Source organism: Anolis sagrei, chromosome 12, assembly GCF_037176765.1.
Source record: "Anolis sagrei isolate rAnoSag1 chromosome 12, rAnoSag1.mat, whole genome shotgun sequence".
Lineage (NCBI taxonomy): Eukaryota > Metazoa > Chordata > Lepidosauria > Squamata > Dactyloidae > Anolis > Anolis sagrei.
The window spans coordinates 14,562,890-14,589,445 of NC_090032.1; the positions used below are offsets into that span (position 1 = coordinate 14,562,890).

A 26,556-nucleotide genomic window follows, 5' to 3' on the forward strand; every position below is an offset into this window, starting at 1 on the left:
GACCACGATGGGGAACCTGTTGATTCAAAGTCCTACCTTGGACTTGCACAGGCTATGAACGTGTCCACTGCATGGATCGTCACCTCAACAAACCCATCTCAAAATAGGCGACTGTCATATGTTCTGCAGCTGATGGTGGTTGGTGATGGAAGGGTTAATGTGAGTATTAGTTCTAGAGGGTTTGGTAATCTGGAAGTAGGAGTTCATGGGTGCAAGCAATTAGGGGTGGAGGTGTGCAGGAGATGGGTTGCAGTTGGGTGTTACTGGATTTAAGGAGCTAACCTTGAGACTGATCTTTGGGAGAAAAGTATCTGTTTTATTTTGGTGGTGGATGCTGCTGGTTTTCCCCCCAGGTCTGTTGGATTTTTCGATATCTTGACCTGTCTCCTGTAATCTTGGAATCCTGGAACCGTGAACCTTTGGACTGGCTTTTGACTATGGTATAGACTCTTCATCCCTGGACTTTGTTTATTGAACTCTCGGCATTTGACCACTGGACTGGACCCTTTTGACTATGGAGTCGTTTTTGCTATCTTTATATTTTATGTTTTGGTCTATTAAAATAGCCAGCAAGTTAAGTGATGTTCTAATTAAACTGTTTGATAAACCAGGAGTTTGATTCATCTCTACCTAAATAAGGCAGAGCCCTGTCAACGTGACAGCGACATAAACAGTCCCTTTATCAACTTCTAGATCAGTGGTTCTCAACCTGTGGGTCCCCAGATGTTTTGGTCTTCAACTCCCAGAAATCCTTACAGCTGGTAAACTGGCTGGGATTTCTGGGAGTTGTAGGCCAAAACACCTGGGGACCCACAGGTTGAGAACCACTGTTCTAGATGGACGGCTATACAGAGCTAGTAGGTTGCACTGAGCTTTAAAAGGGGGACTAGGTTTAAAAGACTTGATATTTTCCTGAAGTGGCAATCTAGTAGGACAGAGGACATAAAGAAGGTTCTGTAGGTTGAACTGGAATCCTGAATATTGCTTAATTTGGACAGAGTGATGTGATTCTGCTGCTTCCTTCCAAATATTGGCAAATAGAGAAGGGCTGGGATAAATGACTCTCCCTCAGTCACAAAGGGTATGGCCATCATTGTCTGGGAAATTATTAGAACACGCAGTACAGCGCTTAAATCCTGTGACGGCCGACAGAGAATATTCAAACCGATAGCAGAGGCAGTCCAAAGCTACTCAGAAACGAGGAGGTTCTCAAGCTGCTGCAATTAGCGGTGGATGAAGAGAACTGGAGGCTGTAGCACCTCCCACTGCCTATACTCATGGGGGAGAGTGGGCGGGGCTACCGCCAACAATGTTTAATGACCTAGAACAGTGGTTCTCAACCTGTGGGTCCCCAGGCCTACAACTCCCAGAAATCCCAGCCAGTTTACCTGCTATTAGGATTTCTGGGAGTTGAAGGCCAAAAGATCTGGGGACCCACAGGTTCTAGAGTCATTAATCATTTTTTACGGTAGCCCCGCCCACTCTCCCCCATGAGTATAGGCAGTGGGAGGTGCTACAGCCTCCAGTTCTCTTCATCCACCGCTAATTGCAGCAGCTTTTCTGCGCAGGTGCTGGAATTACCATATGTGCAATTCACAAGGACTACAATGGGAAACCAGCCTAATTTTGAGAAGTTCTCTCCCTAGATTAACCCAAAGCTGCCCAGTCTTGATCATAAATGACATATGCAAATCAGAAGATGTGGGATATAATGACGAAATACTATTTTGCCAGCTGACATGAAAAGACTTCAGAATTGTGCTTATTCGAAGACATTGTCTTCTATTCATGCTGTCCCTCAAATCCACACATAAAGGGCACATAGAATAAACACCCTTTCCCTGCTGCTTGTTCCAAACTCACGGTGGTTCTTTGACATTCAGGGCTACATGCTAAAATGATCTATCTCACCATTGAGAAGGGAGGTCACAAAGTTTACGACAGGCACCCAAGAACAAAGTCACAAAATCACATTTGGTAGACTAGCCCACAGCACTGGTGAAGAGAAGGCAAAAACCAACACCTAATGCAACTCTATCTGCCAATGGGATCCCACAAGGGAAATGGCAATCTGAGCCGATCTAGCTCTTAAGACGGGCCTTCCAGTACTATTAAGTGAATGGAGTACTCCGTTCAGTAGTTGCCTTTTTCTCTTGAGCAGAATACCAACAGGAAAGGCTTGCCTGAAAGTGATCTGAAGAGAAACAGCTTGAGAGAAAGTGATGCAAATATTCCCCTCTTGAAATCCAGCAGGAAAATAAGACTGATATTCAACCCGCTTGTCCTCTGGGTTGCTGTGAGTTTTCTGGGCTGTGTGGCCATACAGCCCATGGCCATACAGCCTGGAAAACTCACAGCAACACAGTGATTCCAGCCATGAAAGCCTTCAACAATTCCTCTTCCACTGTAACAGCCAAATTTCTGTAACATCCTATAAATCCCTCTTCCATTGTAACAGTCTAGTAATTAGGACAACCACCTTCAGAATATTTTCCCTCCCCATAACCCATCCACTATTTCATTCAAAATCAATTTTCGAAGGAGCTCGTTGTTTCCAAATGCAAAAGGGATCTGGTTTTGGGCTCCATGCCCCACTTGGTGAAAGAGAGGCATCGTAGGCTTTGGGCAAATAAGGTCTTTTGACCCATCATGTGCCCAGGTACGTTTTCAGCCAAGACTAGTGTCATGGTCCCAAAAATGTAGTGATCAATCTTCTCCGTAAATGGGATTAATTTATTTTAGAAGGTTGTTGTAGGTTTTTTTCAGGCTGTATGGTCATGTTCTAGAGGCATTCTCTCCTGACGTTTCACCTGCATCTATGGCAAGCATCCTCAGAGGTTGTGAGGTCTGCTGGAACTAGGAAAAAGGGTTTATATATCAGGGTGGGACAAAGAACTCTTGTCTGCTGGAGCTAGGTGTGAATGTTTCAACTGACCACCTTGATTAGCATTTGATGGCCTGGCAGTTTTTTTGGTGTGGCTTGTTAGTGCCTGGGGCAATCTTTTGTTGAGAGGTGATTAGCTGTCCCTGATTGTTTCCTCTCTGTTGTTTTGCTGTTGTAATTTTAGAGTTTTTTTAATACTGGTAGCCAGGTTTTGCTCATTTTCATGGTTTCCTCGTTTTTGGCTGCGAGATAACTGAGAAGACAACGTAATGTAGCACGGATCAGACAATAGCAAGATTGATAAAGGAAACATCTCCAGACTAAACAGGAAAGTGCTAGGAGACTGAATTTGTCCCTCCACCACCACCACTCCCTCCACCACCACTCTTTGGTCCCTTTTTTACTGTTTTGTTTCACTGCTTCCCCACAAACCCAAAACCTATCCCAATCCTCCCCCCTCAACTCTTACCCCATCAATGCCCCTACCAGTTTTTTATTCTTTCCCCCTTTTTTCCTTTTATGTATCATTGTCAAAACTTTAAGAAATAATAATAATAGAACTCTAAAATTACAAGAGCAAAACAACAGAGAGGAAACAATCAGGGACAGCTATCTACAAAAAAACTCCAATCATCACCCAAGTCAAAAAAGAAGCACAACAACAGAGAGGAAACAAACAAGGACATCTAATCACCTCTCAATAAAAGATTGCCCCAGGCACTGCCAGGCCATCAAGGTGGTCAGTTGAAACATTCACACCTAGCTCCAGCAGACAAGGGTTCTTTGTCCCACCCTGGTCATTCCACAGATATATAAACCCATTTTCCTAGTTCCAACAGACCTCACTACCTCTGAGGATGGTTGCCAAAGATGCAGACGAAATGTCAGGAGAGAATGCCTCTAGAACAGTGGTTCTCAGATGTTTTTGGCTTTCAACTCCCAGAAATCCTAACAGCTGGTAAATTGGCTGGGATTTCTGGGAATTGAAGGCCAAAAACATCTGGGGACCCCAGGTTGAGAACCACTGCTCTAGAACATGGCCATATAGCCCAAAAAAACCTACAACAACCCAGTGATTCCAGCCATGAAAGCCTTCGACAATATATTTTAGAAGGTGTTTGAAGGGATATCTCTTTTGAAAAAATAATGACCATTGTAACATAGGCCTCCTCTAGGAAAACGTATAATCTCCGATCTCAACTTCCTGCCCTATTAGAGCTAGAAACTGCCATTTTGAATTGGCAGAGTAATATTCAACCAACTCCCTTCAACAGGGAAATCTCATTACAAAGGCTCTTACTCGTCCCAACATGTGTTTTCGAAATGGAGCATCTACCAACGTCTGTGACTTCTGATTGGCACATATATATTCCCAAAGGCCTTGTGACAAAGCCTTTTGGAAAGTGAAATGTTTAAAAGGCAGGCAGGCAGGCATGCTGCTGTGATCCCAAAAAGTGAACAGGATAAGCCGGCAGAAGAAGAGATGGCTGGGCAAACTGCCTCTCCTGATCTCCTTGTGCATCGTACTGTAATACCACCTTAGCAAGTTGGGTCTTACTTGGAATGTAGCCTATACATTAGTTAATTATGTCCCTTCTTTAGTTGGGAAGAATGTGTTTCCTTAAAAAAAAACCATAAGAAATATTAGTACCATTACAGAACAGTGAATGCACATGGTTAAGCCAGTAGAGTGGGTGGGACAACCAAAGACAGCACCAGCTTCAAATTCACTCCAAAATGAACCTTCCGATCTTCATCCAGGCAAGCTCACACGTTGGATCAGGCGCCTTCCAACAATTTGACATGTTTGCCCTTGTGATTGTGAAACAAAGAGGGGCTGGAGAAGAAGAGAAAGGGTCTCAACTGTTAATGGATAGCAAAGTGGAGCCGACGCAGGCTTTGTGCTTTTGAGAAGGCCAAGGCCGAGAAGAACTCTTGAGAGGTCAACGCTCTCGTCTGGTTCAAGGATGCAAGAAAAGGAACGATGTTGTTGAAGGCAATCCTCAAAACACATTCTTCCGGAAGACACAGGCGTGCCAGGGCAGCTCAAGTAAGGAGTGTGCAAAAGTATAACGAAAGGTGAGCAGAACTGAAATCTTTTGAGATGCATTCTCAAGAGGCAGGACACTTAGAGGGGACGCCAGATGCCCACGACACAAATGTGGCAGCAAAATACAGAAAAAGGGGTGTCCGTGGGTGCTCCTTGGCTGGAGACAAAAAAATGTAGCGTCTCTCTTGGCATCCAAAGCTGGTCCCTCCCTAGTGAGGCCAGAGCAAGACACAGGAATGGGCGACGTTATCACAGGAGAGCTCCGATTTGGCCGACAATTTGGACACGGTTGATGACACATCACAGAGCAATGAGGATGCAGGAAAGAGGCATGGCCCACATCAGGCTGGCTTTGAACCGAAGAGTCCAACAGGGAAGTGTTTCACATGGGTTGGCCACTGTGCGGCGAGCTGGAAAAACTTAATGTCGCTCCATTCCACTCCATCGATGGAAACTAGAAAAGACAAAAGGCTCTTATGAGGCAGCCTATTGTTGTTTTTCTTTTTATTATTATTACTAGCCATACCCACCACGCATTGCTGTGGCCAACCTTCCCTCCCTCTTTCTCTCCTCCTTTATTTCTCTCCTTCCTTCCTTCCTTCCTTCCTTCCTTCCTTCCTTCCTTCCTTCCTTCCTTCCTTCCTTCCTTCCCTCCCTCCCTCCCTCCCTCCCTCCCTCCCTCCCTCCCTCCCTTCTCTCCCTCCCTCCCTCCCTTCTCTCCCTCCCTCCCTCCCTTCTCTCCCTCCCTCCCTCCTTCCTTCCTTCCCTCCTTCTTTCCCTCCCTCCCTCCCTCCCTCCTTCCTTCCTTCCTTCCTTCCTTCCCTCCCTCCTTCCTTCCCTCCCTTCTCTCCCTCCCTCCCTCCTTCCTTCCTTCCTTCTCTCCTTCTTTCCCTCCCTCCCTCCCTCCCTCCCTCCCTCCTTCCTTCCTTCCTTCCTTCCTTCCTTCCTTCCCTCCTCCCTCCTTCCTTCCTTCCTTCCTTCCTTCCTTCCTTCCTTCCTTCCTTCCTTCCTTCCTTCCCTCCCTCCTTCCTTCCTTCCCTCCTCCCTCCCTCCCTCCCTCCTTCCTTCCTTCCTTCCTTCCCTCCCTCCCTCCCTCCTTCCTTCCTTCCCTCCTCCCTTCCTTCCCTCCCTCCCTCCCTCCCTCCCTCCCTCCCCCCTCCCTCCCTCCTTCCTTCATTCCTTCCTTCCCTCCTCCCTCCCTCCCTCCTTCCTTCCTTTCTTCCTTTTCCCTTCCCTTTTCTTTCTCTTCCTCCCCTTTCTTTCTTCTCTACCTATTCTTGGACTGCAACTCCCAGCAGTCCTCCTGATCAATCTACCTACCTACCTACCTATCTCTATCTAATCTATCTACTCTATCTGGAGCAGTGTTTCTCAACCTGGGAGTTGGGACCCCTGGGGGGGGGGTCGTGAGGGGGTGTCAGAGGGGTCGCCAAAGACCATCAGGAAACACAGTATTTCTGTTGGTCATGGGGGTTCTGTGTGAGAGAGAAAAAGGTTGTCCCCTGACATTAAGTCCAGTCATGTCTGACTCTGGGGTGTGGTGCTCATTTCAAAGCCGAAGAGCCGGCGTTGTCCATAGACACCTCCAAGGTCATGTGGCCGGCATGACTGCATGGAGCGACGTTACCTTCCCGCCGGAGCGGTACCTATTGATCTACTCACATTTGCATGTTTTTAAACTGCTAGGTTGGCAGAAGCTAGGGCTGACAGTGGAAGCTCACGCCATTCCCCACAATCAAACCTGCAACCTTTCAGTCAACAAGCTCAGCAACTCAGCGCTTTAACCCACTGTGTGTTAACTTCTCACTCTGTGTGAGAAGTTAGGCCTAATTCTATCATTGGTGGGGTTCAGATTGCTCTTTCATTGTAGGTGAACTATAAATCCCAGCAACTACAACTCCCAAATGTCAAGGTCTATTTTCCCCAAACTCCACCAGTGTTCACATTTGGGCATATTGAGGATTTGTGCCAAATTTGGTCCAAATCCATCAGTTTGAGTCCACAGGGCTCTCTGGATGTAGGTGAACTACAACTCCAAGACTCAAGGTCAATGCCCACCAAACCCTTCCAGTATTTTCTCTTGGGCATGGGAGTTCTGTCTGCCAAGTTTGGTTCAATTCCATCCTTGGTGGAGTTCAGAATGCTCTTTGATTTTAGATGAACTATAAATCCCAGCAACTACAACTCCCAAATGACAAAATCAATCCGTCCCCTCCCCCAACCCCACCAGTATTCAAATTTGGTTGTACTGGGTATTTGTGCCAAATTTGGTCCAGTGAATGAAAATACATCCTGCATATCAGATATTTAAATTATGATTCATGACAGTAGCAAAATTCCAGTTACAAAGTAACAAAGAAAATAATTTTATGATTGGGGGTCACTATAACATGAGGAACTGTATTAAGGGGTCACAGCATTAGGAAGGATGAGAACCACTGCTTTATAGTGTAAGTTTGCAGCCAGGAGCTTTTAAATGTATAGTTTGGGAATCTATAAATAAACGCACTATAATGAAAATGACAATGACCCTTACCACATTAAAACCCATCTAGGTATCCAACACAGGAACTGTGGATGCAAGCATTACCTTTCAGCATAGTTTGCTGCTGTTTCGCAGAGCAGATCAACCGGCTGATTCCGTCAATCATTTGGCTCTTGGAATCGACCTCTCTCTCTTTGGGTTTCTTGCTCAGAAAAATTGTGGGAACTGGAAGGCACAAAAGACTCCACTTCATGAAAAGAAACCATTTATCTTTTTGGGAAAATGGCATTCATAAACCTTTTGAAAAGGAAAAATGATGTCACATCCTTTTGGCAAATGTGTGTGACGATGTGTAACTTTTATTCTCATGTTTATGTGTTGTTTAGACAGTGGTTGATAAATGGTAAGTATGAAGGAATATATTTTGTTGGAGATGGTGGCTTGGCGTTAGCTGAGTTGCCATAGCAACAGGGACGGGGCAGCTGTTTTGAAAGTCAGTCAGTAAGCCGGTGAGCTACTGGGAAGACTGAGTCTCTGGGTGGAGATTCAGGGAATTAATTGGTGACCAAAGGGGTTACAGAAAAGGACCTGGTAGTGATAAAACTACAGGGGGTTATTGATTCTGAGTTAAGAATCAAGGTTTGGCTGGGAGCCAATTCTGTTAATAAGCCTTTTAGCTTATTTGTTTTATTTAGGACAGTTGTCCAGAAGAGTTACATCTGCTTATAGAAACGTCTTGAAGTCTGTGCCTGAGATTACTCAAGAAACCTTACTAATGTAACCAATCAAGATTTGTGCCTCTTGTGAAGAAACAGTTAAACATGTTATACTCCTGTTAAAATAAACTTGTTACTGTTTTCCTCAAGCCTTGCCTGATACAGTTTCTCTCAAGGCAAACAGCCTGCATAAGAAGTAAAGTCAAGCCAGGGACAGTAAACGCTACGCTATCAAATGAATAAAGCCTTCTGTAATTAATAGTCCCTTTATAAAATAGCTCCTAAGCTGATATTGATCGTTGCCGGCTTCCCTCACAGATTAGGTGGCAGTAAGTTTAACCACACTCCTTCACAATGTGCACCTCCATGAACATCTGGAGACCACCTTTTGAAAACCACTATTCAAGGAAAGGTATGAAGTGATGTTCACAAGCATTCATGTAATGGCACAGAGGTAACTCAGCTGTTAAACTTATAAACCATGTCTTTGAACTGTCAGGGACAAAGACATGCCACTGCACAAAAAACAGAAAATGAGCTAGGAGAGTTTTAAAGTGTTTCTTTGAAGTTGAAATTGCAGTTGCCTAAAACCTATACCATATATACTTGAGTATAAGCTGACCCGAATATAAGCCGAGGCACCTAATTTTACCACAAAAAACTGGGAAAACTTATTGACTTGTTTATAAGCCGAGGGTGGGAAATGCAGGAGTTACTGGTAAATTTCAAAATAAAAATAGATATCAATAAAATTACATTAATTGAGGCATCAGTAGGTTAAATGCTTTTGAATATTTACATAAAACTGTAATTTAAGATAAGACTATCCAGCTCTGATTGAATCATTATTGTAATCTTCAGTGTAAATGTGCTTATGTATCCTTCCAATAATAATAATAATAATAATAATAATAATAATAATAATAATGAAATCCAGCATATATACCTCATTTGCTGTTATCATACTGTGTTTTTGTGTCAGGATAATAATAATAAATAATAATAATAATAATAATAATAACAACAACAACAACAATAATAGAGTAAAATAATGGAAATGTAATAACAGTGATACCATAGTAAAATTATAAATGAAGTAACAATAAAAATAAAGTAAAATAATAAATGCAATAATAATAAAGTAAATAAATAATACTAATAATAAATAGAGTAAAATAATAAATGTAATAAAATAATAATAATAATAGAGTAAAAAAGCGGTATCGTCTGCATATCTAAGGTTGTTAATGTTTCTTCCAGCAATTTCCACTCCAGCCTTGCATTCGTCAAGCCCTGCACATCGCATGATGTGTTCTGCATACAAGTTGAATAGGTTGGGTGAGAGGATACAACCCTGCCATACGCCTTTCCCAATCTCGAACCAGTCTGTTGTTCGGTGGTCAGTTCTTACTGTTGCTACTTGGTCCTTATACAGATTCCTCAGGAGAGAGACAAGGTGGCTTGGTATGCCCATCCCACCAAGGACTTGCCACAATTTATTATGATCCACACCGTCTAATGTTTTAGAATAGTCAATAAAACAGAAATAGATGTTTTTCTGTAAACTCCCTGCCTTTCTCCATTTTCCAGCATCTGGATATTGGCAATTTGGTCTCTCGTTCCTCTGCCTTTTCTAAACCCAGCTTGTACATCTGGCAGCTCTCGCTCCATGTATTGCTGGAGTCTTCCTTGCAGGATCTTGAGCATGATCTTACTGGCATGAGAAATAAGGGCCACTGTTCAAAAGTTTGAGCCGTCTTTAGCATTTCCCTTTTTTTGGTATGGGGATATAAGTTGATTTTTTCCCAGTCTGATGGCCATTCTTGTGTTTTCTATATTTGCTGGCATATGGCATGCATCACCTTGACAGCATCATCTTTTAAGATTTTAAACAGTTCAGCTGGGATCCCGTCGTCTCCTGCTGCCTTGTTGTTAGCAATGCTTTTTAAGGACCATTCAACCTCACTCCTCAGGATCTCTGGTTCTAATTCACTCACCACACCGTCAAAACTATCCTCGATATTATTATCCTTCCTATAATGATCTCCTGTATAGTCTCGCCACCTTCTCTTGATCTCTTCAGCTTCTGTTAGGTACCTGCCATCTTTGTTTCTTATCATATAATATTATCATATAATATTATATGATATAGGTTTTTTCGGGCTATATGGTCATGGTCTAGAGACATTCTCTCCTTTTTTTTAATGCTTTTTATTAAAGTTTTTTGGTATCGGTACATCAAACAGATGTTAATCATTGACATATCGGTTATAACTTAAAAACTAGGGAGGGGAAGGGAGTATGGTGGGGGTAAGGGAGACATTCTCTCCTGATGTTTCGCCTGCATCTATGGCAAGCATCCTCAGAGGTAGTGAGGTCTGTTGGAACTAGGAAAGTGGGTTTATATATCTGTGGAATGACCAGGGTGGGACAAAGGACTCTTGTCTGCTGGAGCTAGGTGTGAATGTTTCAACTGACCACCTTGATTAGCATGGTCTGACAGAGCCTGGGGCAAACTTTTGTTGAGAGGTGATTAGATGTCCTTGTTTGTTTCCTCTCTGTTGTTGTGCTTCTTTTTTGACTTGGGTGATGGTTGGAGTTTTTTTTGTAGATATCTATCTGTGTTCCTTCATTTTCTTTTTCCATGGTGAACTGGATGTTTGGGTCCAGGAACCTGTTGAACCATCTTAACAGCATCCATCCAAACATCCAGTTCACCATGGAAAAAGAAAATGAAGGAACACTGCCTTTTCTAGATGTCCTAGTTATCCGAAAACCAGATCAACAATTGGGTCACATCAACAGACCTCACTACCTCCGAGGATGCTTGCCATAGATGCAGGCGAAACATCAGGAGAGAATGCCTCTAGACCATGGCCATATAGCCCGAAAAAACCTACAACAACCCAGTGATTCCGGCCATGAAAGCCTTCGATAATATTATACTTACAATACAAGTTAGCATATAGGCATTAACAAATAGTGAAGGCTTTGAAAGTTGCCATTTCCAACATTTCTCAAGGTAAGAAACAACAGGTGGTGCATCTAGAGTGATACATTTGGGGAGGAGGAATGCCGCAAGTCTCCATTGCCATTGAGCACCTTGATGGAACAGGAAAAAAAAAACAGCTCTCTCCTAGGCCCCTGCACAAAAGCCTCATTCCATCATGCACACAAGCAGGAAGCCTCTGCAAGAAGGAAGTTCCACTCCATATTACTCACCTTTCTTATTCTTCTCTTTGGTGACAACAGTCATGGCCATGGTCCCAGACAACTGAGTTTCCCCGCTGTTTGGAAGCCGTGACACTTGCACAGAGCGGAAGACACTCTTGAGCGTGTTTTTGGAACTGGCGTCCTTTTTCTCCCCTTCCTTCTTCTTCTCAGAGGACTGGGCTAGCCAGTAGTCCACTTGCAGGCCAATGACATCTCCGTAAGGACTATTGGGGGACCTGTGATCCCAGAGAGAAAAGAGGTGATGCGAACAAATGCACAGCAAGTTCATCACACCTAGTACAGTGTTTCTCAACCTTACTAATGCCGTAACCCCTTAATACAGTACCTCATGGTGCGGTGACCCACAAGCATAAAATTATTTTCATTGCTGCTTCATAACTCTAATTTTGCTACTGTTATGAATCAACACACACACACACACACAGGATGTATTTTCATTCACTGGACCAAATTTGTCACAAATACCTGATCCACCCAAATTTGAATACTGGTAAGGTTGGGGGAGGGATTGATTTTGTCATTTGGAAGTTGTAGTTGCTGGAATGTATAGTTCACTTACAATCAAAGAGCATTCTGAAGTCCACTAACGATGGAATTGAACTAAACTTGGCACACAGAACTTCCATGACCAACAGAAAATACTGGAAGGGTTTGGTGGGCATTGACCTTGAGTTGTAGTTCACCTACATCCAGAGAGCACTGTGGACTCAAACAATGATGGATCTGGACCAAATTTAGCATGGATACCCAATATGCCCAAGTGTGGGGAAAACAGACCTTGACATTTGGGAGTTGTAGTTGCTGGGATTTATAGTTCACCTACAATCAAAGAGCATTCTGAACCCCACCAATGATAGAATTGGGACAAACTAATCACATAGAACCCCCATGACCAACAGAAAATACTGTGTTTTCTGGTGGTCTTTGGTGACCCCTCTGACACCCCGCTCATGACCCCCCCAGGGGTCCCGACTCCCAGGTTGAGAAACACTGACCTAGTAGGAAGTTCTGACTATAAGAAAAAGATAGATAAAGCAGCAAGAAGGAAAATATTTTGTACACCTCATTCAAGAACCTCCCAAAGAACACCTGGATTATAGGATCAAGATGGAAATGTAGACTCTACACAACGATGGAAATCTCTTATTAAAATGTACCAGTGACTGCACTGAAAATCTCAGACATGCTACCATTGGAAATATATATAAATACACACACACACACACAAGCACGCACAAGGGTGGGTCAAAAAGTAATGCCTCCATCGCTCTAATTTTGATTTCTTTCACAGTTACTGGACTATCTATGCATGATATGATAGAGGTAACCTTACTCTACTGGTATAGTCTTTTCTTTTTTTAATATATATTTTCATTGAGATTTTTTATACAGTGAAGGTTTAAAAGTAAAAATGAGATCTCCAAAGGGGAAAACGGAAAAGATGTGATCATGTAAAGAGATAGAGAGAGGAAGAGAAGATTGAGGGGAAAAAAAGAAAGAAACGAAAGAAATTAAAATTCTGTGTTGATCTTCCCAATCTTCTTCCTTGGGGTCGCATATTGTTCTTTCTGGTTTTGTTTATCTGTCTGTTCCTCCTCTATTTGGAGTTTTTGAAGTGACTTGTTGTTTGTTCCATTTACTTTATATTATCAAATTGATTTTAATCTCTTTCAAATAGTCCTTAAATAGTGTACAGTCCGTGTTTTTAAACATCTACCTCTCACAACCACCATGTCAGACTACACAGAGAAGCCATTGAAATCCACACACATGTGGACAATTTCAACAGAAAGGAAGAGACCATGAAAATGAACAAAATCTGGCTACCAGTATTAAAAAACTCAAAAATTACAACAGCAAAACAACAGAGAGTAAACGATCAGGCACATCAAATCACCTCTCAACAAAAAAAAGATTCCCCCAGGCACTTCCAAGCCATTAAATACTAATCAAGGTGGTCAGTTGAAACATTCACACTTAGCTCCAGCAGACAAAAGTCCTTTGTCCCACCCTGGTCATTCCACAGATATATAAACCCATTTTCATACTTCCAACAGACCTCACTACCTCTGAGGATGCTCGCCATAGATGCAGGCGAAACGTCAGGAGAAAATGCCTCTAGACCATGCCCATATAGCCCGAAAAAACCTACAACAACCCATCTACCTTTAATTTGGTAATAAAGAGGTCCGTTTGTCCATACTCATTATGTCCAGTATAGTATACGGTATGGTATTTTCTTGTTCAGATTGAATTATTAGAATCATGAATCTAAAGCTTATTATTATTATTATTTCATATCAAAAGCATGGCATAAATTAGTATAAAACTGATAAAATAGAAGGTGTGCAGGTGACTAAATATCTTTTGACCAAAAACGGCCAACAGCAACAGCACTGTCTGTAGCCTACAACAATTCCTCCTCTGTACATGAGGCAGGGCACAATGGACAAGTATACAGATGCTAAAGCTAAAGCTAAAGCTAAAGCTAAAAGAAAGAGTCATCATTGAATTTTTGGCTGTGCATCTAAGGAAATTCATCATCGCTTGAAGAATGTTTATGATTCAGCCCCTTCTGATTTTTACATGTTTGGACCTCTAAAAAACAAGCCACGTGGTTTCAGGTTCAATGACTTGAATGACGTTAAAACAGCTTTAAAACCATGGGTCACGAAGCAAAACCCTGAATCTTTCCAAAGTGATTTTGATGCCTGGGTTAAACCATGGCACAAATGTGTACAAATTGATGGTGACTACACTGAACGGTAGTTTTGTGCAGAGGACAGTTCGGACTATAATCTGCAACAACTTCTGCTGTTATATGTTCATTTGTAACATTTTTATGACACAGGAGGCAAAACTTTTTGACACACACACACACACACACATATATATCAAAGCAGCCTGGCAAGAAGACTGGATGTGCTGCTTAACTTTGACAGCACTCAGAACCAAATTCAGCTGCTTTAGAAAGCTGTCAGAACATGCCAACATCACTGCTGGAAAAGTGCAAGAGGCATTTTTTCCTTTCCTTGTAACCTGAAAATGGTTCAGTTTTGGCAGAATTATATTACTATTAATTAATTAATTAGTAATTATATTACTAATAATATTACAATTAATAATATTACAATATTACTAATAATACTATTAGTATTATTATTGCTGTTCCCTGCCACGCGTTACTGTGGCCCAGTCTGGTGATCTGGAAAATAAAGTAATGAGAAAGTGTTGGTTTCCAATGTATGTAATTTCTTTATGCTTGTGTTGATGTAGAGATGGTCTGGTTTGCCTACTCTGGAACATGCAACATAGAATTGTCCTTCTTTAGGGGTCACTTTCAAATCTATGATACTATATCTCTGTGTGTGTGAATCATATATATCTATCTATATATATGGTTGGATGGCTCTTTGTCAGGAGGGCTTAGATTGTGTTTTCTTGCCCTCGTGAAGGGAGTTGGATGGCCTTAAGTATTTTCTGTTAGTCATGGGGGTTCTGTGTGAGAAATTTGCCCCGATTCTATCCTTTGTGGGGTTCAGAATGCTCTTTGATTGTAGGTGAACTGTGAATCCCAATGACTACAACTCCCAAATGTCAAGGTCTATTTCCCCCCCAAATCCATCTGTATTAATATTTGGGCATATTGAGTGCATGTGCCAAGTTTGGTCCAGATCCATCATTGTTTGAGTCCACAGTACTTTCTGGATGTAGGTGAACTACAACTCCCAAACTCAAGGTCAATGCCCACCAAACCCTTCCAATATTTTCTGTTGGTCATGGGAGTTCTGTGTGCCAAGTTTGGTTCAATTCCAGTGTTGATGGAGTTTGGAATGCTCTTTGATTTTAGGTGAACTATAAATCCCAGCAACTACAACTTCCAAATGACAAAATCAATTTGTTTTGAGTGATGGTCACTCCTTGGGTTTGTAGGTGTCTTGTGTCCAAATTTGGCGGCAATTCGTCCAGTGGTTTTTGAGTTAAGTTAATCCCACAAACGAACATTACATTTTTATTTATATAGATTACAACATTACTAATAATATTATAATGGTATAATACAATATAGTAATAGATAATAGATATCGTACTACGTTAATAATATAATATATAGTATGTATATATATATATATATATATCTTGTAAGCTGCTCTGAGTCCCCTTCAGGGTGAGAAGGGAGGCATATAAATGTCGTAAATAAATAAACCCTTGCTTCCTTGGAGACTAGGACGCGGAACAATGGCTTCAAACTACAAGAGAGGAGATTCCATCTGAACATTAGGAATAACTTCCTGACTGTTAGAGCCGTTCAGCAGTGGAACTCTCTGCCCCAGAGTGTGGCGGAGGCTCCTTCTTTGGAAGCTTTTAAACAGGGGCTGGATGGCCATCTGTCAGGGGTGATTTGAATGCAATATTCCTGCTTCTTGGCAGAATGGGGTTGGACTGGATGGCCCAGGAGGTCTCTTCCAACTCTTTGATTCTATGATTCTATGAAATCAATTAGAGGGAGAGAAGGACAAACAGCTGGTGTTTGCTAATAATAATAATAATAATAATAATAATAATAATAATAATAATCTTTATTTATCCCCCGCCACCATCTCTCCGATGGGGACTCGGGGCTGCTTTTTGCTAGGCAGTTTGCATTTTTCTTATTTACTGAGTAGGGAGAACCCACTAGAAGGAAGAGTCTTTCCATACTCAAACTTACCCCATGATAGCTAATCCACTAGTCATAGAAGGAGATGATGGAGGAGTGGCAGTGATGTCCCTGGCGAGGCCAGAGGTAGAAGGAGGAGACGTAGAAGGAACTGTGAGGCTGATGAGCGGTGAGTCGTCTCCCTCACCTGAAAAGGAAGGAAACCATTAAGCTGTAGCCCTCAGGAATAAGGAAAGAGCCCAAGGCATGTCCCAGTATGATGCAAGTTGGAAGCAATCTTAATTCTCAGATCTGCTTCGATATTAAGGCATCTACGTAAAAATAAAAGTTTTTCTCAGGCACTTGTCACCTATTCTGAGTGTCCCCTATCTAGGAGTTGTCCTTTCTTGCTGTATATCATTATTCTTTCCACCATCACAACCAGAAAGAATTATACCATATATACTTGAAGATAAACTGAGTTTTTCTGACCTTTTTATAAGCCTTCCTCGGCTTATAAAGGGGTCAAGCTGGGCAGCAGAGCCTAGAGGCCACTGCTTGCAATATATGATATATGTCTCTCTCCTCTTCCCCTCCTTCAACAGTGTGTTTTCTTTTCTGCTTCTCCTCCCAGGCTGGAATGTTTTGAAATGGGAAAGGAGGGGGAGAGAAGCTCTTGCAAGTCAGGAAAATCCACTAATCTTATCAAAGCATTTTCCCCAGAAATATTTGTTAATCTCTCCTACAGATACATAGGAATTTCACCCGTAAGCCTTTGCAATCCTTATATATCTATATATCTGTATCTATCTATATATATTAATTTTATACATGAATTTCCCCTCATATGGTTGCAGATCTTTGCAAATCCTATATACTTACAGCTATCTAGAGAGTTCCATGTACCTGTGTATCTGTACCTGTATACATATTTTTTATATATGAATTTTCCCCTCACATGTTTGCAACTCTCTGCAAATCCTATATAGATATAGGTATAGATAAATATATATTGGTACTAATATATCTGTATATCTCTCTGTGTGTGTATGAATAAAAGCTAGTCAAAGATCAGAGGGAGAGAGGTTCCATAACTGCTGCATAAGCAGTGGATGAAAAGAACTGAGACAGTCACCCCGCCCACCAGCTACTTATACTCACAAGGGGAGAGTGGGCGGGGCTAACAGCCAGAAAAGTTTTCAAATCTATCTAGAAGGTTCCGAAGCTGTCTGCTCAGGCGCAGAAACTACCATATGTGTGATCCATAGCTGACAACGATGGGAAAGTGTGTGTGTATATACATATATATATTTATATATGAATTTTCCCCTCACATGTCTTTGCAAATACTATATAGATATAATTATCTAAATATAGAGAGATGTCTAGATAGATAGATATGAATATAGATATACACAAATATATATATAGACATGACCCTACTTTTTGACTTACAGAGCTAGTTTACTGTTTTGCTTTGGATTTTTTTTTTGTCATGTCAGGAGTGACTTGAGAAACTGCAAGTCACTTCTGGTGTGAGAGAATTGGCTGTCTACTAGGATGTTGCCCAGGGAATGCCCACATTTTTGATGTTTTTACCATCCTTGTGGGAGGCTTCTCTCATCTCCCTGCATGAGGAGCTGGAGCTGATACAGGGAGCTCATCTGCGCTCTCCCCGGATTCGAACTTGCGACCTGTTGGTCTTCAGTCCTGCCGGCACTAGGGTAAAACCCACTGCGCCATCGGGGGCTCTTCTTTGGAGTATGGTAAATATTCAGAAACTTTTAAACTCCTGATGCCTCAATTAATGTCATTCTATTGGTATCCATTTTTTTATTTTGGAATTTATCAGTAGCTGCTGCATTTCCCATCCTTGAGTTATACTTAAGTCAATACGTTTTCCCTGGAAAATCGCCACCTGATGCCTTACATCTCCAGTGTTTTACAAAACCATAGCACACTAGTTGTCAAGTTGTGTCAATCCTAATCTATGTTATCCAAGAAAATTACCCTGTTCAAGGATGTGGAGCAAATGACAATAACTGGCCTTTGTTCAAGGGGACAACAATGAGGTGAGCCATACCTGTAGCTGCAGGAGAGTCTTCAATGAGGCCCACTTTAACTACCTATAGAAAGGATGGGGAGGAAAGAAAAGGGAGAAAGTGAGACAAAGGGCACTAAAGGGGAATCATCCCAAAACAAAACCTATCAGATATTATAGAAAGCAGAATCATCGAATCATAGAGTTGGAAGAGACCTCATGGGCCATCCAGTCCAACCCCCACCAAGAAGCAGGAATATTGCATTCAAAGCACTCCTGACAGATAGCCATCCAGCCTCTGTTTAAAAGCTTCCAAAGAAAGAGCCTCCACTACACTCCGGGACAGAGAGTTCCACTGATGAACAACTCTCACAGCCTGGAAGTTCTTCCTAATGTTCAGATGGAATCTCCTTTCTTGTAGTTTGAAGCCATTGTTTCACATCGTAGTTTCCAGGGCAGCAGAAAACAAACTTGCTCCCTCCTCCCCGTGACTTCCTCTCACATATTTATACATGGCTATCATATCTTCTCTCAGCCATCTCTTCTTCAGGCTAAAAATGCCCAGCTCCTTAAGCCGCTCCTCATAGGGCTTGTTCTCCAGACCCTTGATCATTTTAGTCGCCCTCCTCTGGACACATTTCAGATTGTCAATCTCTCTCTTCAAATGTGGTGCCCAGAATTGGACACAATATTCCAGGTGTGGTCTAACCAAAGCGGAATAGAGGGGGAGCATGACTTCCCTAGATCTAGGCACTACGCTCCTATTGATGCAGGCCAAAATCCCATTGGCTTTTTTTGCCAAGATTGTTGGCTCATGTCTAACTTGTTGTCCACGAGGACCTCAAGATCTTTTTCATACATCCTGCTCTCGAGCCAGGCATTGTCCCCCATTCTGTATCTTTGCATTTTGTTTTTCCTGCCTACGTGGAGTATCTTGCATTTGTCCCTGTTGAACTTCATTTTGTTATTTTTGGCCCATCTCTCTAATCTGTGAACATCGTTTTGAATTCTGCTCCTGTCTTCTGGAGTATTGGCTGTCCCAATTTGGCAACTTTATTTCAAGTCCATGTTCTGAAGAAGTGAAGGCTGAGGAGAGGCATGATACCCATATATAAATACATGAGAGCAAGCCACAGGGAGGAGGGAGCAAGCTTGTTTTCTGCTTCCTTGGGGACTAGGACGTAATGGAACAATGGCTTCAAACTACAAGAAAGGAGATTCCACCTGAACATGAGGAAGAACTTCCTGACTGTGAGAGCTGTTCAGCAGGGGAACTCTCTGCCCTGGAGTGTGGTGCAGACTCCTTCTTTGGAGGCTTTTAAACAGAGGCTGGGTGGCCATCTGTTGGGGGTGCTTTGAATGCAATTTTCCTGCTTCTTGGCAGCAGGTTGGACTGGATGGCCCATAAGGTCTCTTCCAACTTTATGATTCTCTAAGACCTTCCTGACTGTGAGAGCTGTTCAGCAGGGGAACTCTCTACCCCAGAGTGTGGTGCAGACTCCTTCTTTGGAGGCTTTTAAACAGAGGCTGGATGGCCATCTGTCAGGGGTGCTTTGGATGCAATTTTCCTGCTTCTTGGCAGTGGGTTAGACTGGATGGCTCATGAAGTCTCTTCCAACCGTATGATTTTATAAGAACTTCCTGAGAGCTGTTCAGCAGGGGAACTCTCTGCCCTGGAGTGTGGTGGAGGCTCCTTCTTTGGAGGCTTTTAAACAGAGGCTGGATGGCCAGTGTGGCGCAGCTGGCTGAGTGTCAGCTGCATTAAGATCACTCTGACCAAAAGGTCATGCGTTTGAAGCCAGCCCGGGTTGGAGTGGGTTTCCAAGCAATTGTGTAGCCTGTTGTCGACCTTTGCAACAAGAAAGACAGTTGCATCTGTCAAGTAGGAAAATTAGGTACCACCTTAAAGTGTGGGGAGGCTAAATTACCTAATTTATGAGGCCATAAAAAGACTCCAGCAAAGCACTCCAGCAAAAAAGCATGCGGGGAATGCAGAAGTACTTCATCAGTGTCGCAGATGGACGATGAAAGTGACAGCTCCCTGGCGGCCAGAAAAAGTTAAATAGCTTCTGTGTATGTCTGTATATGTTGTATGTTAAAATTGGCATTGAATGTTTGTGTACACTGTAATACGCCCTAAGTCCCCTTCAGGGTGAGAGGGGCGGTATATAAAAGCTGTAAATAAATAAATAAATAAATAATCTGCTGGGGGTTCTTTGAATGCAATTCTCCTGCTTCTAGGCAGCGGATTGGACTGGATGGCCCATGAGGGCTCTTCCAACTCTATGATTCTATAAGAACTTCCTGACTGTGAGATCTGTTCAGCAGGGGAACTCTCTGCCCTGGAGTGTGGTGGAGGCTCCTTCTTTGGAGGTTTTTAAGCAGAGGCTAGATGGCCATCTGCGGGGGTGTTTGAATGCAATTCTCCTGCTTCTTGGCAATCGGTTGGACTGGATGGCCCATGAGGTCTCTTCCAACTCTATGATTCTATGACTCTATAAGAACTTCCTGACTGTGAGAGCTGTTCAGCAGGGGAACTCTCTGCCCCAGAGTGTCATGGAGACTCCTTCTTTGGAGGCTTTTAAAGAAATGGCCATCTGTCGGGGTGTTTGAATGCAATTTTCCTGCTTCTTGGCAGTGGGTTGGACTGGATGGCCCATGAGGTCTCTTCCAACTCTTTTTGCCATGTCAGGAGCGACTTGAGAAACTGAAAGTCGCTTCTGGTGTGAGAGAATTGGCCGTCTGCAAAGACATTGCCCAGGGGACGCCCGGATGATTTGATGTTTTTATCATCCTTGTGGAAGGCTTCTCTCATGTCCCCGCATGAGGAGCTGGAGCTGATAGAGGGAGCTCATCCGCCTCTCCCCGGATTCAAACCGGCGACCTGTTGGTCTTCAGTACTGCTGGCACAGGGCTTTAACCCACTGCACCACCGGGGGCCACAGGGAGGAGGGAGAAAGCTTGTTTTCTGCTTCCCTGGAGACTAGGACGCAGAACAATGGCTTCAAACTACAAGAGAGGAGATTCCATCTGAACATGAGGAAGAACTTCCTGACTGTGAGAGCTGTTCAGCAGGGGAACTCTCTGCCCTGGAGTGTGGTGGAGGCTCCTTCTTTGGAAGCTTTTAAACAGAGGCTGGATGGCCATCTGTCAGGGGTGATTTGAATGCAATATTCCTGCTTCTTGGCAGGAGGTTGGACTGGATGGCCCATGAAGTCTCTTCAACTCTGTGATTCTGTATTATAAAGGCAACAGTGCACCCATTTTCCCTAATCTGTGGATTTCTAACCTACCACAGGTTTGCAATCTCACCATCTCCGATTCTGTAGATATTAGTATCCACATGAGGCTTGACGCAGTAGTTTCAAATCGTACCTTTGAAGTTTCCCCATAATAATCCCTGGCCACAGCCTGCTGAGTCACCCAAGAAGCAAAAATAGGAGACTATTTACAGCTGAGAATGGTATTGATTTTCTTTTTCTTGGCCAAGACTGTGATTCCCGCTAGAGGGCACTCATCCCTTTGCAGAGAAAGAGGGGCCTCCACTGGCCAGCATCCGGCATGTTTATGTCACTCTAGCAAATAGCAGCAGTTCCCCTGAACACGTTGGGCTGGATGTTCGAAATTACCTTCTGCTTTGACGCAGGGGAGGGCCTTAAGGCCCTCCCCTGCGTCAAAGCAGAAGGTAATTTCGAACATCCAGCCCAACGTGTTTAGTTCAGTGAAGGGGAAAAGAAGGTTAGCAGCGGTTTGAAATGTCAGGCGGAAATCTATGTGGGGAAAAGTGACCGTCTTTATTTATGTAAGAGCCATTTATTTGTGCTCTGACGGAAAAAAAAATACATATGACACAACGCTCAAAGCTAAAAGAACTAAATAGTGTCTCCTTGGAATACTATAGTTGCAAATGTTGGGCATGTTTTAATATTTGGCATTTTAATAAACAAGAGACGGGACTTAGAATCCTAGAGTTGGAAGAGACCTCATGGGCCATCCAGTCCAACACCATTCTGCCAAGAAGCAGGAATATTGCATTCAAAGCACCCCCGACAGATGGCCATCCAGCCTCTGTTTAAAAGCTTCCAAAGAAGGAGCTTCCACCACAATCCGGGGCAGAGAGTTCCACTGCTGAACGGCTCTCACAGTCAGGAAGTTCTTCCTCATGTTCAGATGGAATCTCCTCTCTTGTAGTTTGAAGCCATTGTCCCGCATCCTAGTCTCCAAGGAATCAGAAAACAAGTTTGCTCCCTCCTCCCTGTGGCTTCCTCTCACATATTTACTACTATAATGTCCCCTGACATTAAGTCCAGTCATGTCTTGACTCTGGGGTGTGGTGCTCATCTCCATTTCTAAGCCGAAGAGCCAGCGTTGTCCGTAGACACCTCCAAGGTCATGTGGCCGGCATGACTGCATGGAGCGCCCTTACCTTCCCGCCGGAGCGGTACCTATTGATCTACTCACATTTGCATGTTTTCGAACTGCTAGGTTGGCAGAAGCTAGGGCTGACAGCGGAAGCTCACGCCGCTCCCCGGAATCGAACCTGCGACCTTTCGATCAAAAGCTCAGCAGCTCAGTGCTTTAACCCACTGCGCCACCGGGGGCTCCATTTACTACTATATATACTACTATATATACTACTATATAATATAATGTTACTACTATATGTTACTATATTAAATAGACTCATAGAATAGTTAGCAGGGACTCTACCATGGTATTGGAGGAGAACAGATAGGAAGGAAGGAGAGAAGAAAGGAGGGAGGGAAAAAGGGAAGGAATGAAGGAGGGAAAGGGAGAAGGAAGGAAAGAGAGAAGGAGGGAGGGAAAGAAGGAAGGAGGGAAGGAAAGAGGGAAGGAAGGGGAGGAGGAAGGAAAGCAAGAGGTACCGAAGGAAGGAAGAAGAGAAAGTAGAAAGGAAAGAAAAATGGAGGGAAATGCAGGAAAGAAGTAAAGAAAGAAGGAAGGAGAAAAGGAAATAAGAAAAAGTGAAAGGAAGGAAGGAAACACAGAGGGAAGAAAGGAGACAAAGGAAGAAGTAGAGAAAGGGGGGGGGGAAGGAAAGAGAGAAGGATGAAACCAAAGACCGAAAGAAGGAATGAAAGAAAGAGATAGAGAAGGAAGAAAAGAGACAAAGGGGAAGGGGAAAAAAAGGGGGGAAGGTAGGTACCTCTCTTTCATAATAGTACAGATATCTACCTCTACTTCGAAAATTCTTACTATAGGCCACAGCAACGCGTGGCAGGGCACAGCTAGGTTGACTTTTTAACTTTGTGTCAACCTTTATTATCTTGTCCCAGAATCTTTCTTTTGTTTCAAAGCCTAGTTTATTATCTATATTAAAATTCTCTCTAATCTGATGGTATTGAAACCAAGAAATCGTTGGGTCCACTGGCTCCATTGTCAAACCTCACACCACTTCAGCGCCTGTACAATCAAGAGCGTTCTCAGTTCTGAGTTGTAACCTATAGAGCAGTGGTTCTCAACCTTGCAAATGCCGTGACCCCTTAATGCCGTTCCATATGTTGTGGTGACCCCCAACCATAATATTGTTTTCGTTGCTACTTGATACCTGTCGTTTTAATACTGTTATAAATTGCAATGTAAATATCCGATAAGCAGGATGTATTTTCATTCACTGGACTAAATTGAGCACAAATACCCAATAAACTCAAATGTGAATGCTAGTGGGGTTGGGGGGGGGGGTGATTTTGTAATTTGGGAGTTGTAGTTGCTGGGATTTATAGTTCACCTATAATCAAAGAGCATTCTGAACTCCACCAGCGATGGATTTAAATCGAACTTGGCACACAGAACTCCCATGACCAACAGAAAACACTGGAAGGGTTTGGTGGGCATTTTGGGAGTTGTAGTTCACCTATATCCAGAGGAGTGTTGTGGATTCATGCAATGATGGATCTGGACCAAACTTGGCACAAATACTCAATATGCCCAAATGTGAACACTGGTGGAGTCTGGGGGAAAATAAACCTTGACATTTGGGAGTTGTAGTTGTTGGGGTTTATAGTTCACCTACAATCAAAGAGCATCTGAACTCAACCAACATTAGAATTGGGTCAAACTTCCCACACAGAATCCCAATGACCAACAGAAAATACTATGTTTTCTGATGGTCTTTGGCGACCCCCCTGGCACCCCCTCATGACCCCCTGAGGGGTCCCGACCCCCAGGTTAAGAAACACTGCTATAGAGACTTATATCATTACACATGTAGTTTCAGCACCCAGTGATAAATAGAAGCGGGTCAAAGGAAATTTTTCATGAACATCCCTCATGCATTTAGACAAGTTAAATCACACTTCTGATGCTTCATGCCACAACTTCTATTCAGCATCAACAGATAAGGGAGGACTGTAGAATTGGATGGCAGTCTTGTGAATTATATTAATTGCAAAAGTTAAATGGATCAAAGAGAAATGCATGAGCTCTAGTTTTAAGAAATTGGTTTTCTTTAAATTATCATACGAATCAATTCAACAGAATGTGTGTGCAATTATGGGGTGAAATATCCAAGCAACGGAGACTTCCTTACCCCAATGAAAGGGATGAACTTCTGGTAAGAATCTTCATCTTGGCTGAAGGCAAAGAAAACAGAAATTAAACTCCAACAGACAGGAAAGAATATATGTAGAAGAGTGGGGCTTCTCTTTTCTTTTCCACTTGCTTCAAAAAATGACATAAACCAATACACTGAGGTTTATGTGTTCAGCCTAACCTCCTCTTTCACATGCTGCAGCAGGAAAGCTGTTAGGGAATGCCATTGTGGAGAGTTCAGAGAGGAACATATCACTCCTTTGAAACAATCCAAGGCAGGAAATGACTTCAGTTCTGCTGACAAAACTGGTTTTAAACCACTGACAAAACCCAGGAACTTCAAGTTTTAAAACTCTGCTGGGTTTAATGTATTGTCGAAGGCTTTCATGGCTGGAATCACTAGGTTCTTGTGGGTTTTTTCGGGCTATAGGGCCATGTTCTAGAGGCATTTCTCCTGACGTTTCGCCTGCATCTATGGCAAGCATCCTCAGAGGTTGTGAGGTCTGTTGGAATTAGGACAATTGGTTTATATATCTGTGGAATGGCTGGGGTGGGGCAAAGAGCTCTTCTCTGCTGGAGCCACGTGTGAATGTTTCAACTGACCACCTTCATTAGCATTTGAAGGCCTGGCTGAGCCTGGGGAAATCTTCTGTTGAGAGGTGTTAAGATGTGCCTGGTTGTTTCCTCTCTGCTGTTTTGCTGTTGTAATTTTAGAGTTTTTAAATACTGGTAGCCAGATTTTGTTCATTTTCATGGTCTCTTCCTTTCTGTTGAAATTGTCCACATGCTTGTGGATTTCAATGGCTTCTCTCTGTAGTCTGACATGGTGGTTGTTGGTGTGGTCCAGCATTTCTGTGTTCTCAAATAATATGCTGTGTCCAGGCTGGTTCATCAGGTGCTCTGCTATGGCTGACTTCTCTGGTTGAAGTAGTCTGCAGTGCCTTTCATGTTCCTTGATTTGTGTTTGGGCAATGCTGCTGTGTTTGGTGGTCCCTCTGTAGACTTGTCCACAGCTGCATGGTACACGGTAGACTCCTGCAGAGTTGAGAACCTTTGCTGAAAGTAGCATTTGTTGGATTTTCTTGGTGGGTTTGTAGGTTGTTTGTATGTTGTGCTTCCTCATCAGCTTCCCTATGCGGTCAGTGGTTCCCTTGATGTATGGCAGGAACACTTTCCCTCTGGGTGGATCTTCATCTTTACTCTCGTGGCTTGTTCTTGGTCTTGCAGCTCTCTAGGCCAATGGATATTCCACCTCAGACATCACACCTAGCCCCACCCCAGCCATTCCACAGATATATAAACCCATTGTCCTATTTCCAACAGACCTCACTACCTCTGAGGATGCTTGCCATAGATGCAGGCGAAAGGTCAGGAGAAATGCCTCTAGAACATGGCCCTATAGCCCGAAAAAACCCACAAGAACCTTCTGCTGGGTTTCTGTGGAATAGTAAAAAATTACAGTGACTTTTCAAAAAACATGTCATGATGATTGTAAAGACATGTTAAAGGGGATGCCCACATTAAATTTTAATCAACGTAGATGCTATCAATATACTATACTATAATAATAATAACAAAATTAATAATAATAATAATAATAATAATAATAATAATAATAACAACAACAACAACAACAACAATACCAGGCACCAGTGGTGATCAGCACACTGGGTGCAGTGCCTAAAGACCTTGGCCTGCACTTAAACACAATCAGCACTAACAAAAATACCATCTGTCAGCTGCAAAAGGCCACCCTACTACTCGTATCTGCATGCATTATTTGCTGATACCTCAAATAGTCCTAGACACTTGGGAAGACTTTCTGTATATATTTCAGATTTCAATATTAATGTCAAAAATACACAGTACGATTTTATTTATTTATTTACTTCCTTACTTACGACATTTATATGCCACCCTTCTCACCCCAAAGGGGACTCAGAGCGGCTTACAAG

The 26,556-nt window shown here is 42.9% G+C and overlaps 1 protein-coding gene across 2 annotated transcripts in view; it reads right to left on the bottom strand.

Moving 5' to 3' along the window:
• Positions 1 to 2,906: 2,906 nt before the first annotated feature.
• Positions 2,907 to 26,556, bottom strand: part of PACS1 (phosphofurin acidic cluster sorting protein 1) — a 103,566-nt gene continuing 79,916 nt past the window's right edge. For both annotated transcript variants that reach the window (XM_067472456.1, XM_067472455.1), the window contains exons 19-24: positions 24,600 to 24,642; positions 18,092 to 18,134; positions 16,081 to 16,216; positions 11,358 to 11,584; positions 7,525 to 7,644; positions 2,907 to 5,388 (exon numbers count right to left, since the gene is read on the bottom strand). In XM_067472456.1, the coding sequence (XP_067328557.1) occupies positions 5,276 to 5,388; positions 7,525 to 7,644; positions 11,358 to 11,584; positions 16,081 to 16,216; positions 18,092 to 18,134; positions 24,600 to 24,642 (682 nt within the window). In that variant the 3' untranslated portion in view covers positions 2,907 to 5,275. The remainder of the gene's footprint in view (positions 5,389 to 7,524; positions 7,645 to 11,357; positions 11,585 to 16,080; positions 16,217 to 18,091; positions 18,135 to 24,599; positions 24,643 to 26,556) is intronic.